The 13,876-nt window shown below is 46.9% G+C and overlaps 2 protein-coding genes across 2 annotated transcripts; one reads left to right on the top strand and one right to left on the bottom strand.

Annotated features, from left to right (window-relative positions):
- Nucleotides 1-969: 969 nt before the first annotated feature.
- tbc1d17 (TBC1 domain family, member 17) lies at nt 970-6,973 on the bottom strand. The gene is made up of 17 exons (XM_046415456.1): nt 6,828-6,973; nt 5,978-6,073; nt 5,816-5,893; nt 5,614-5,716; nt 5,329-5,512; nt 5,112-5,220; nt 4,806-4,976; nt 4,565-4,690; nt 4,347-4,450; nt 4,051-4,145; nt 3,851-3,967; nt 3,630-3,730; nt 3,294-3,393; nt 2,691-2,788; nt 2,440-2,556; nt 1,893-1,979; nt 970-1,753 (listed from the first exon to the last, which is right to left on the bottom strand). The coding sequence occupies exons 1-17, from the start codon at nt 6,852-6,854 to the stop codon at nt 1,592-1,594; spliced, it is 1,875 nt and encodes a 624-aa protein (XP_046271412.1). The 5' UTR covers nt 6,855-6,973; the 3' UTR covers nt 970-1,591.
- A 1,041-nt stretch (nt 6,974-8,014) lies between these two features.
- akt1s1 (AKT1 substrate 1 (proline-rich)) lies at nt 8,015-13,825 on the top strand. Its single transcript, XM_046415457.1, has 6 exons — nt 8,015-8,169; nt 8,664-9,404; nt 9,492-9,759; nt 9,839-9,922; nt 9,997-10,172; nt 11,797-13,825. Exons 2-6 carry the CDS (start codon nt 9,012-9,014, stop codon nt 11,932-11,934), a joined length of 1,059 nt encoding a protein of 352 aa, XP_046271413.1. The 5' UTR covers nt 8,015-8,169; nt 8,664-9,011; the 3' UTR covers nt 11,935-13,825.
- The last annotated feature ends 51 nt before the right edge of the window (nt 13,826-13,876 follow it).

Here is a 13,876-nt window from a genome sequence, read left to right as displayed (position 1 = left end):
TGTTGACTATAAAACAGGCTTTGAGAGGGGCTGAAAGCAGATTGACTTTGAATGAAGGACAGAGTAAGTTTGGCTCTGCCAGTCAAGTGAGGTCAGGTTGGGGTGGATGGATGGATGTGGGTGGGGTTAACAGAAACAGAGTGACAGACCGTCGGCCTGTTTAAGCACCCTGCTAAATTCATATGTCGCAGCTGTATTCAAACAACACGGACGGAGGGAGGGAAAGAGACAGCGACGGGTCCAAAAGAGGAGTGCAGAGGGTCCTGAGAAGGAGGTGTGGCTCCCCCGCCCCTCATTTTCCAGCTCATTTCCCGGGACAGTGGAGAACAGAGGTCCTATTTTCCCCTCAGCCTTTCACCTCACACAGACACCTGCTGGCCAGCGGGGGGAGGAGAGGGGAAAGGCCAGAGTTTAACCAGTTCACCAGATAAGACAGGACATAAACCAGTAGCTGTGACTGCCACACTGGGACCATCAGAGGCTGGTCCCCCAAAGTCCCATTTCTTCATTAACTGCTCCTACACAAGCATTTTAAACAAGAACAACTGTTGTGCTGTCAGTCATTGTGTTTATTTACCAGCATCCACTTCTGGATGCTTCAAGTTGTTGACATCAGTAAAACACTTAAAAAGACCTGATACCTGCTAACAACCACAATATAGTGAGGTAAAAACCATCCATCCATCCATTCGCAGGAAGGTAAAAACCAGTTATTAAATGTTTGCTTACTGGAAGGTTAAATTACCCTTAAAAAGTTTCAATTATTTGCCTAAACAAGCAGCCAACCTGCCTTAAAGAAACTTCCTGTAGGATCAGAATGACAGAAGAGTTTGGTATCACAGAAGCAAATCTTATCTCGGGGTGGGAAATCTGACTGAGGCTTGAGGCTAAAGTATCAACAAGGAAATGAGCGAATCAGATCCTGTGAGAGTGAAAGGAACAGCAAAAAGCTTCCACATCTGCTTCATGAAGAGTCAACCCTTTATTTGGTAATAATCAGCGGGTGAAAATGTTACAGCATAATACACGTAATTACAAGGCTTAAAATACTACCACGCCACATGTGAAAGCTATAAGGCATGCAAAAAAGATTGCATAGGGCTGGAATGGCGTCATACAGTACTGACAAAGTGCTGCCAGGGAGCTTGTCCTTCATCCGCTTCCCTTTGCAGGCGAGGGGACGCAAAGGGAAGACAAAGCAAACATGACAAAACGCGCTACAAGGGAGTCACACATGAGTACAGTCGTTACATGATTTGGGGAAAAAAGAGCAGCATCAAAGGGCGGGCGGAGAGCAGGAAAGATGGCCGTTCTCCTCAGCAGAGACACGTGTGAACAGGTGAAGACGGCGGAGGAGGACGACGACAACATACATAAAGAGCACTGCGAGGACAACAGTGTTTAAACATCTTGAATTTTAACATTCGTGGGTACATTAGAAAGAAAAAAAACCTCAACGACGCCCCCTGCCCTTCAACAAAGTCTTCATTCCTTCTCACTGGATGACAGAGTATATATGTTCAGTTATTCACACACAGAAACCTTCCATTCACTTCCTGGAAACCACCAGTCCACCAGCTGACCTCCATATTTAGGGACAGGTTGGCGTGCGTGCTGAATTAGACGAAGCAGCCCCCGCCTGGGACTGGCTGAGGAGGCGTTGCGTCTCGCTGGCCTCGGAGTCTGGGCTCTCGTCCTCGGAGCTGGAGGGGACGTAGAGACCCAAAACCTGCTGCACCTTCAGGGGAAGCTCCTGGGGAGGGCAGAGGAGGGGAGGAGGTGTCGGATTCAAGCAACACGTCTGACTAGGACTGAGGTGAAGAGCCTCAAACGCTGCAATACCACATGTGGACGCAGACTGGGATTACACGACCGACTCGGTGCCGACTCACCTTGCACTGAACCAGCTGCAGGTAGATGGCCTCCGCTCCACGCAGGACACTCTGCACGTCCAGCTTCATCGTCAACTCATTGATGTGCTGAAGAGAGTTCACATAGAAAGGTTCACAGACGGGGATGTTGAAAGACTCACTTCCTGTCTCTCACACAAACACCTACAGGGCACACACCACGGACATCTGCAGAGATGTCCACTTCCTCCCACTGTCCTAAAAGTGAAGCCAAAACATCTCTGATACGAGTGCTGCAGCAGAGCACTGATTGGGTATTTTGTATCAAATAACTAATTAAAATCAAACTGATCAGACTGAACAGACACCAGTGTGATAAGAACTACCTAAAATGCCAAAACTATCTTTGGGGAAAATTTTATTTGACATGTACTTTGATTTTTTAGTTTGGCCCTTCTGCTAACATGGAAGGGGAGGAGCTTATGAGCTGTACTGCAGCCAGCCACCAGGGGGCCTTCCGGATGTTTTGGCTTCACTTTAGGGGAGCTTTTCCTGTCCTCCATTTTCATGTACAGTTGATGGTACACACCTTCAGGATGGTGTTGAAGTCGTGGTCTGAGCCAATCAGCTCTCCTCTCTGGGACTCCAGGATCGAACAGGCGATCAGCAGGTGGAAGTTGTCACACGGAAGACGAGTCCAGAGGACCTGAGGAAGAAAGAAGGACGTTACAGAACCCATCGTTGACTCGTCTTGCTGAGGTTTAAAAGCAGCGAGACAGGCCTCGCTCTCCTCAGATCAATAACGAGGCACTGAAATAGATGCGGCTGTGTTGCTCTCACCTCCCACAAGATGAGGATGTCCTCAAAGGAAAACTCTCTCTTGAACCAGATGAGCAGCCAGCGGAAACAGAAGCAAAGCGAGCCGCTGTCCTGAGAGTCTGACGGACCAGAGAAACTCGTCTTTAATTATCGTCCGACAGAGGAGACCAGCGAGCTCCCGCGGACGAACAGCAAATTATCACCTCGTTATCATGCTTATTGTGCATGTCCACACGGTGAGCAGCCCACCTGCAGATGCTGTTAACGTGTATGCATTAATAATTCTTAAACTATAACGTATCGACAAGAGATGGCGTTATATCACAGTGGCCTCCCTGGTTCTTCATGATTGTTTTTCCGACAGAGACGTCACGAGCCAACAAGACATGAATGTGGCCGCACAAAGCAGGCAAATGTCAGCCACCATCAGCGAACCTCATCTTGTTTAATCTTATCTTAAAACTGACAGCAGTCAACAAAGTGAATCTCATCCCTCGTTTCTGCCCTGCTTCTCGTCGATTTGCCCTTAGAACTCCTGCTACAAGAGCCCAGCTTCGCCTCAGGATTTGTTAGGTGTCATTTTTAATCGAATCCAGTCTCACTGGATGAGTTCTGGCTTCTTACCCAGGAAGTCACACAACTCCGGGTCCAGAGCCCTCAGCAGGATACTGAGCTGAAGGAGCTGCTGCTTCATGGCCTCCTGAGACTCTTCAAAGTTCTGGTGCTGCACAGGAAAAACAGAAACACTTGGAACGTGGAAATCTGGAAAGACATCCAAACCTCAATGCCACTGCTACAAATGCAATGGTTTTCACTTAAATCAGAATACCTGATGAAGTCACCACAGAGGAATCTGTTCTGGTCCACAGTGACATCACAGCCCCACAGCCTGTGATGCCTCGCATGAAAACAAGGAAACTAAAGTGCAGTGAAATCCAAGAGAAAGAAATGTCCACTCACCACCAGCTCCATGAAGCCTGTCAGACACCAGAAGGACTCCACCTCGTTCTGGGTGACGAACAGGACAGGAGAGAGGAGATCACTCATCCCCTGGACATAACCTGCACAGATGGAAACAACGGTGTCGGGGTGACATGGACGATCCTCTTTTTCCAGCTACCACTTAGCGTCACTTATCACTGAGATGTTTGTAACTGGTGCATCAGGTCTGAAGTACACACCGAGATCAAAGTTGTACATGCAGTACGTCATCAGCACGTCGTGGAGCAGAGCCAGTCCTGGATTGTCGTTCCCGGAGAAGAACGTATTGTGTCTGTCTGTCCTGCTGACGTCTCTCTCTGTCACAACACAACAGAGACAGTTCAACGCAGGCCGCTGACTGAACCCACCTTCTGCTGCTCTGACAGACGGCAGGCCTCACCTATCAGGCTTCTGTATCCTCTGAGGAGCGAGTTCCTCATCTCCTGCTCCTCGCTCACCGACTTCCACTGCACCTTCATTCTGAAGTACTCATCCCTGCGCACACACAGAGAGGCGTTCGCTACTCTATCAAAGTAAAATGCAAGCGCTCCCTCATCACATTCAGGCCAATCTCCCTTCTGCAGCTCGGGCAGGACGTCCTCCTTTACCGTACAGTCTCCTTACGTAACGCTCGGCAAGAAAACAAATGATCGTGAGGTAATGAGGAGGGAGCCGCTCAGTAATGAAAACACTCACGTTTTGACCCGCAGAATGTCCTCTCTTTCCTTGGCTGTGCTGTTCCACGGATAAAAGCCCAGCAGGAACTTCCATACGTCCTTCCTCAGGGACGGTGAGATGCCCTGCAGGGGGCAGGAGTGGTATCACAACACACACATATACACTGTGGCAGACAGAAGGCTGAAAACGCAAGCAAGCTGTGTCTTCCAAATGTGCTCTTAGTGTTACAGTCTCACCCCTCTGAACACCAGCTCTTTGATCCTCTCCGGGTTCTTGACTCGGCCCTCCGGGTCCAGAAACTCATCCCATTTGTCTAGAGGCTGCCCCCTGGTCACGTCGGGTTTGGGACCAAGCTCCACCCCCTTAACGGGAGGAGAGACAAACTTTCTTATGCCTCTAAAGACTATTATCTGTAATGTTTCTGTATTAAGACTCAACTGTGTGCTCTGTATTGTTCTGCTGGCTTCATCCTCTTACGCAGGTGATGAGTTCGAAGCCGGGCTCGTCATCGGACTGGGGGTGCAAACTCGGATCCTGAGCAGTGCGAGAGTAGGAGGTGGAACCCGGGGGTCGAAGTGCCTCCCTGAAGAAATTGGTGACTTTGGAGAATCCACCAAATGTGGTGGCATACGGGTCCTGGATGAATCTCTGTCCAGACACACAGAGAACAGAACCACAAACAAGAGCTCAATTTGAGCGAGCAGAGAGCTGCAACACGGTGATGTCAACAAACTGATACTCTGAAAAACATCAATATTCTGGGACAAAGTGAAAACCAATTACCGAAACGAGATCCGAGCCGTCATCAAAGAGCTGCAGCTTGTCGAAGGACTGAGAGAGAGCACCTGAGTCATGAGGGTAGGCGATGAAGAGCCGCCCGTCCACCGGTGACCTGGCGACGACGACAGAAACCACCTGATGAGTTTCCCCGGCTCACGTGACCGCTGAGCTCTGTCTGCATCAGCTGCCATCAGATGAATACGAACGTGCTGATACTTACTGGTCCAGGATGATGTAACGCTGCAGGGCCCTCAGCAGCTCCCTGGTTCCTCCCCGGTGGAAGTGCAGAGGAGGCAGCGGGTGGCCTCCTCTACTCGTCAGCACCAGGAAGTTTCGACCCAAGGAGAAGCGAGCTCTGCGGAGGGAGTACAACTCCGAGAGAGGCAGAGAGAACGACCAGTGACCTGCAGGAGAAACAGCCGACATTCGGGTTCGGGTTCGGGTTCGACATGCGTACTTTCTCCACACATCTGTTTCCCCAAAGTGACAGGAGCGAAACCTGCACCTGAGTCTCTGACCGGGACGTGTTCTCGATCCCTCTTCACTGTGTTGACGACCGCCCAGTCTGGCTCATACCCGGGGTCGAAGTTTGTCTCCTCCTCTCCATCCTGATAAGCAAACAGTGAGTTGATGGGAATTATAATCCAGATAGTGAAAATACTCGTGTTGTTTTCCTTTTTGTGTGCAACCACGGGATGATTCCTGACCTTTTTGGAGTAGAGCACAGCAGGGGCGCCGCGACCCTCATCCTCCAGTGGGCTCCACTCTAACGCCGGCACGCCAGCCTAAAACAAACGCATGGTTAATGACAAGTCTGAGTCTTTCCCTCTTTGCATGCTCACCACCATGACTCACACGGGTCTGCTTACCCGCTCCACAATCCGGATGAACCCAGGGATGGTTGTGTCCTGGTTACTCCTCTTGGCGTTCGTGTGGAGGTACACCCCCTCCTTCTCGAATATCAGCTGCAGAGATTGCAAACCCACTTAAACGTAAATGAGAGCTTCACTTCAGGTAAAACCAGTTTCCAGATTCCAGTCCAGAAAACGTGCTCATAAAACGCCAAAAATGCGTCTAACTGCCCAGTGGAGAAAAATTAGGTCTTCAAATTGTGTGTTTTGTCAGACCAGATATAAGACAAACAACAAGATCAAATCCTGACATTTCTGCTTTGAAAACAACGTGAGTGTTTGATCAGTAAAAAGTTCATTTCAAGGGACCGACCCCGGCTTGTTGTTGTTCTGTGGCTCGACAACGATCTAACTTGGTAGTACGAAATCAGCTTGTCGCCATTCGACTGCACTGGAGCGTAACGGAACACATTAAACAAGACGAAGAGTCCCAGCTGTGCAGGTGAGTGAGTCACACAACAGCGAGCCGACAGAAGCGCATCACATGATGACAGTGTGGCTGCTCTCAGGTCAGCCAATCCGTGAAACCAGATAGTGTGTAACTGACCTGTGTACGGTTATCGGTACACCTATGGGCTATCTACACAAAGCAGCTCTATATGATACGATAACGTGTGTGTCAGCTGATCGCTTCACACTATCGATCGTTTCTGTAAACGGACCGATAGCTCGAAGTGTTAACAACAGCTAACACTGACGTGAAGCTCCAGCCGCGCCATCCAAAATGTCGCAGCCGATAGGGAGGAAAGTTGTCGACATCCACAAATTTAAATATCGTCAGTAAAACATAGTAAAAACTGGGAAATACCTTGTAATCTTCAGCTGTCTGCTCCATTCTTCCGTCACGTCTGTCTTCGTTTTTCCAAAATAAACGTTACGTCACACTTCCTGCTTACTGAAAGCCCCGCCCCACAAAATCTTAGCAGAACCGCAAGCCCATCAGACCACAGTACACGCTACTTTGGTTTGTGTATTGTTTCCCAATAGGCCATATTATAAATGACACTCAGACAAGCTTTGTTTAGTTCGTAATATTAGCTTCTGATCATTCCTGTTTACCTCAGCACAGCTACTTAAATTTATTTTGAAAATATATAACCGGAAGTGCTAGTTTGATCGTTTTGATGTAGTTACCCATTGTGACCATAGGAGGGCAGTAAAACAATTCTTCACAAGGCAACCACGACAAGAGGGAACCTAACTAGAGCTACAATTCCCAACTGATGAGTATTGAACGCTCTTACGTAATATTATTTGCTGCATATACGCGGGCTGAGTGATTCTCTACATATAATTCATGTAGATGCTTTCAGCATTTCTATCACGGCATTACTGATACTTTTATGAATACTTTTTCTACCCTTTTTATTTCCCTCTACATTTATCTGAAGTAGAGGAGGAAGAGGAGGAGGAGGTGTGCTGGGTGGGCACGTACACGAGAACAAGGCGAGTACGAGCCCGCCCACAGAGCTCGGTCACGTGTACAACGTGCGTTCGATTGGAACCCAGTAAACAGCTGACGTCAGAGCAGCGTCAAGTTAGCTTGAGCTCACTGGTAGAAAACCGGATGAGTGCGTCCACAGTAAGCCTTCAAACTAAATTACGACGTTATTGTCATAGATTGAAACAGAAATTAGAGTTGATGTTGAACCAAAAATAATGTTTTATAACAATAAATATCTAACATTAAAGCAATATATTTTATATATATTACAATATATTTTCACCTATGTTCTTCAGATTACATGGAAAACAAGAAAACCCCAAATTCTTCATGAGTTTCCAATTGTGCCATCATCTCTTGATAAATTCACATGTTCAGGTTCAGTTGGCCTGCAGTGTTCTAAATTAATTAATTGGGAGTGAACACTGATTGTGTTTTGGCAATAGACAAAAATTTGGCAAAGATTAAGTTAATACACATTTCCGATATGGGGAAACCACATAGTTTTGTGTCTGTTCAATTGACACTACTTGTATTTTGAAATTCTTAACCGGAAAAGCTACTAATAACCCCTGCTAGCTTGCTGCTAGTGTAGAGCCTAGCAAGGGGAGAGAAAGCGTTGGAGAAGGTAGAATACGTATGACAAAAAGAAGCAAAGTTTGTGATTGATCAACACCTGGCAACGTAGAAGAAAGAAACTGAACAGGTAGGTGAACGTCTGCTCTCGTTTCTGTTAATGATAGTTGCACGTCTCAGCTCCAGCTGAAGCCTGCAAAAATGGAGCTGAAATGTGGTCCCATCATGAGGAGCTTGCACACAACACGAATAAACAACGAGATCAACAACAACAGCTGCAGCGGCGACAGCAACCGCGCAGAAAAGCCCGTCGCGTGCGCTTCAAAGCTACACAGAAGCGCTTGCAAACATGGCAGCAAAGGGGATCAATGGAGAGCAGAGTCATTGCAGGGCGACGGCAGCTAACGTTGCAGCGTAGCCACAGGAGTTAGCACAGGTTGGTGTCAGTCAGCTCATAGAGGTGGAGAAGGCTGCGACAGTCGCCGTGTGAAAACGTTTATCTGCACACACACAAATGCGCTTTCAGCTCTCAGTTCGTGTACCTTCTCGTGTAGAACGAGGCACACGTTCAGCCCTTTTCAGACGTTCAGAGTTAACCTTCACTTTGTGTCATTTCGTTTCCAGGTATCACCAGCAACTTGACAACATCTCTTCTCTCCCCTGGCTATCCAGTGTGTCAGGACTCCACCGTCTACGTCATATCTTAAAGCCACCCAGTGCCTCTCTACCTGATCATTATTTTCCCCTTCATCATCATCACCAGTGCAAAAAGTAAACCATACACCAGCAGGACAGAGAAGAAACAAAAGTGATTTGTCAAGATTTTGATGAATCACAGCTACCAAAGTTACTTGTATTAAGTGTGGTGCGCCCTCCTGATTAGTCAAAACCTTAAAACTCTTCATCGGTCATCAGCATTAGTTACCTCGCCGAGCCCGTCTGAGAAAGCTGTACGCAGTACTTAACACCATTATGGCCTCCATCACCCAGTCATCCGAGCCTGAGATCCCAGACAACCACAAAGAGAGCTGGCTGGCACTACTCTCTGCTGCAGAAGCGTACTGCCAAAAGTCTGGCTGCGACCTGGCCATAATTACAGCCTGTAAGAAGTTCCGGGTGTCGACCGGAGACGGCGATGGGAGGAGGAAACAAGAGAGCAGCAGTGCCTTTCCGAAGGAGTGCGATTTCTCCTATAATGTATGGGGTCAGGGGTTTCTGGCCGAGTCGGCGCGCCGCTACATGGATGACATCGGTGTGCTGCACTCCACCACCATGCTAACAGCCCAAAAGCACACACGCCAGTCAGGAGGAGAGGGAGGAACCAAGCTGGTGGTTGACCTGACCTCGGAGCCTGGACACAGGGGGGTAAGTGGCCTCCGTGTGCTGGATACGGCATTGTGATACTCATTCAAAATGTTTATGTAATATGATGGGTTTTTTTTGCTGTTCCAGAGCTTCACAGTAGATGGCGGGGTGGGCGGAGTCAGTCCCAATGGCAGGCTGTATTCCCAAAGCTATCCGTCAATCTACAACGCAGGAGCTGCGGGCAGGCAGGGCGCCGGGCATAACGGCAATGGAGACAGGGAACGGGAGAAAGGTGTGCTGGAGGCCGAGCGGGGAAGACAGAGGTCTGGGATCGTGGACTTGGAAGAAGAGTGTGAGGACGAGGAAGAGGAGGAGGACATGGATGAGAGGAGGCCCTACGGGAATGAAAGTGCTGGTGAGCAGTGATGCGGTTATTCTGGCGTTTTAAGTGCTTTCATGTGCATCCACCGAGGTTTATGGTCATTTTGCTTCAGGTGTCTTCTCCATGGACGAGGACTCTCTGTCTCGGGACTGCGAGCCGTTCTTTGAGTCCGATGGGGAAGAGGAGAGCACTGACGGTAAGAGTTCGGTATGCTGGCGGAAAATAGTCACGTCACTGCAATATCCTCTTACGTTCTTCTACCTGTCCTAGGCTCTTTGAGTGAGGACGCTCCGCCGCCGTCACGCGGCATGGCTATGGGTCAGGCCGCGTACTCTTCCCGTCACGCCCACCCCATGGCTCTGGCCCGCTCGCTGCCCGTATCTGTGCCTGTGTGGGGCTGCAGAGGAAACAGATCGGCTCAAGGAGAAAGCAACAGCGGCGAACGGGTGAGCACACATCAGTTCACAGAAAGGACGGCGCTGCAGGTGTTTGCACTGATTGATTGAAACGTTCCGGGGCCTGTGTCAAACAGGCAGGTCGCCTCTTCTGTGTGGCACATCTGCAGGTTAACGTCAGAGGATGTGTGAATGAAGTCATCGTTTCTGCAGGATGCTGTAGTTTACAGAAAAGTTACCATCAACGAGTTTGATAACCACATCAGAGATGGACTTTAAAACAGGATTTATAGTAAACAAGGATAGTTTGCTGCAGTAATAATTAGATGCTGTTCCTGATACCATGAAGGGACTTGCAGTGTGTATTAAACTTTTTAAACTCAGTCAGATGAGAAGTTGAAATCAAATGCAAAATAATCTCTTAGCTCAATAAATTGTAAGCACAGCATTCTGTTTTTGCAGGCTGTGGCAGCAGAAACAGGCAACTGGTACCATTCATCCATTCATAGCAGTCTGTTCCTCATGAGACTAATAACAGAACAAATGGATTACACATCTGGATCAGGGTTTTTGCAGGTCTTTGTAGATCTAATAATCAGTAGCATCCCAAAAAACGTTTAGGCTCACACAAAAGTAATTTCTCTCAGTCATCAACCTCTAGAAGTGTGTGCTGGTGTCTGTATCTACAGAGACTCTGCCCTTTGTCTGTATTTCCGTATTATATTAGCATTTTACCGTGTTGCAGTATTTGTGGGCTTCAGCCTTAGGACAGTGGCCAGTAACGAGGTCGGGACGCTATATAAACGTAGCGACCGAGTTTGCTGTCCCCGTCTCTCTGTAAGTCATAAAGAGATGCAGGTCTGTGTGAGCTTCACACAGGCAGGCAGGCTGAGCAGAGGCACACAAGGAGGAGACGAAACCTGCACTTCCACTGTATGCAGCTCAGGGACAGTTCGGTTCAGTAAAAAGTCCAGAGTTTAACAAATATTAGCACTTCTTTTGGGATTCAAACAGAAATTAGTTACCCCCAGCAGTGATAAGTTAAAAATGTTTCTGTTAGCGTTACTTTAATCTAGAAAGGGTAAGTGCACGTTCAGTGAAATCTGGCGCTGATATCAAAACATGAGTACTGCTCTTTTAGTAGTGAATGCAGTTCTTATCAATGAACTTTGACTTAATTTTATTACAGAACTGATCAGTGGCAAGTCTGTCTCCCCTCATGATAAGAGTGGCACAATGTAGTTCCATCAAATATACTGTTTAATTTGAGAATTATTAACATCCAAACAGTTTCCATTAGCCTGGTTTCAATTCAAAAACAGACAGACAGAAAGATAGGCAAAAATAAAATGTAATAGATTCATCGTTAAGAGAGCTGTTTTGTGTGTTTTTGATGTCAGTTACATGTTGTCTAAAGATGGAGACAAAGGAGATATTCAGCTTTCAATATTCTGATGCGGCAACTAATGGCCACAACGGCTCCATCAATTCATGTGACCATAAAAGTGCGTGTGACATTTCAAAATGTCAGACCACCAATTTCTGGGAAAATAGAGGGAAATACAGAGTATGCTTTGTAGAATACATCCATTTCTATCCTTTTTTTGTTTGTTTGTCTGGATGGAAAATCTCCTGTTCCATGTTAATGTTCTGCTTCTGTGTGTTTGTTTTTCAGGTGGGCTGCGCTGACCTGGAGCACATCGCTGCCAGCATGAAGGCCCTGCTGGCGCCCGGAGCCACCGATGGGACAGAAATGTTTGGGGCCCTGCCTCGGCCCCGTCTCAACACGGGGGACTTCTCTCTAAAACACTGAGAGAGGGGTGAGGCGAGGCGAGTGGATAGAAGGAGAAAGGGATAGAGGGAGAGGATGAGAGAGATGAAAGAAAAGTGGAGAGGTGGGAGGAGACCTGGTGTGTCTCCGTTCAGTATGTGAAACAGTGTAACAGCTAGTACCTCCATTTATTTCTCACTAACCAAAATTAACGGCACATGCTTGGAGGAGTAACGGATGGGAAAAAAAATTATGAACACTAACAACATTTTCAACACTCTACCCTCCCCCTCCCTCCTCGTCACTACACTTTTCACTAGCGACTACACATCCCTCAACACTACTTTAGGACCTCAAGATGTGTGTAGTGACCCACTGCACTGACCAACAAGGACACTAAAACAGGGTGAATAGTGGTCAGACTTGTGTGATTGGCGTGCTTTGGTAAAAGTTACCTGTGAACTGAAGAGAAGTTGGGGAACAACCACCTGCACTCGGCTGATCGTTGGCTCAAGCGGCTGCATGTTAACTCGTAGCTCTGAAGCTAAATGCTATCTTAAAAGATACAAAGTTTTCGGTTACTCCTCTAACAAGTGACAAAATTAGCTTGAAGGAATGGTTTCTTCTTACATCTGTGCGTGAAGTTTGGAGCCAGACCCTGGAGACGCTTAGCTTAGCTTGGCTTAGCGTAGACTTGAGAAATTCACCTTCCAGCATCTCTATAAACCTCAATCAATTTTTCCTTCGTCAGTACATAAATGGGAGTTTATTTCATGCAGCTGCATTCTGTAAGTATTTTTTGACTAACGACTGTGCTGCATTAAGAAAGAAACAACAAGAAACCCAGATACAATAAGAGACAAACTCTGTTTAACTGCTTTAATTATCTGAACTGATTGCACTGAATTGAGTGTTACTGTTGGATTCTGCCATTTTGCTAATGGTTTGTGGACACTTCTGTTGTTCTCTTCAGAAGATCTGAAATATTGTCGCTGTCAGTTCCCCGTAGCTCCAACAGAAGTACAACCAACCGATATGACCATATTTTTCAGCTCGTAAAGACAGTCCAAATAACATGAATAATTGTTGCAATAGTTCTAATGCAGAATAGTTTTTAATTTCTGTATATGTACGAATTAATTAGTCAGCTCAGTGTTGATGGGGGTACTTTGGAATTTCGGAGAGAGCCAGGTTAGCTGTGTTCCCCTGCATCTGGTCTGTAAGCTAAGCTAAGCTAAGCATCTCCTTGTCATTGCTCATAACCCTGCTGTTATTTGGCAAATCATATGGTAAAGTTTTAGCATGAAGCACATGAGCCAGTGATCTCCCGGGGTCATGTGGGAGTTTTCTCTGCGTGCTCCTGTCGTTTACCGGGTAAGTTGACCAACAGGCCAGTTGTTGTCACCCCTTCTGATTAAAAACAGTCTATTCCTTAAAGGGGTAGAAACCAGAGAAATGGTTGACTTAAAGGGACAGTTCTCCTCAAAATGAAACATACATATTCTTCATTAAATTTAAGAGAAATCTACAGCTGGTATCTCCAAAACTCTGCAACTCACACCATGACTATCTAGATGGAAAAACGTGTACTTTTCATTTTGGGTTGAACTGTCCCTTTCAACATTGAGCTTCAGGCTTTTCAAAATGTGATCGAGGACATCAGCAAGTCCTCATAACATGCGTATTCGTACTTTTACTTTTGCCAATGAATGACTGACTGATTGTACATGGATGCTGAGATACAGAGGATGTTTTTTTTTTTTTTTTTGCTCCAGATATCTCATTGAAATTAATGAATGAATGAATGAGAAACTGACTGAGAGAGAGAGAGAGATGGGTTGATTCTGAAAGGAACAAATCTCTGACATTTCAAAAACAAATAAATGTTCAGTTAAGTACTTTTACGTTTCAAATAAAGGAGCAACACCAAGAGCAAAAGTCTCATGTTATTATGCAAGGATGCAATGCTTTCAAAGGCCTCTAG

Source organism: Scatophagus argus, chromosome 16, assembly GCF_020382885.2.
Source record: "Scatophagus argus isolate fScaArg1 chromosome 16, fScaArg1.pri, whole genome shotgun sequence".
In the NCBI taxonomy this organism is placed as follows: Eukaryota; Metazoa; Chordata; class Actinopteri; family Scatophagidae; genus Scatophagus; species Scatophagus argus.
Note: the sequence above shows the minus strand (reverse complement) of the source record. Positions and strands in the feature narration are given on the sequence as shown.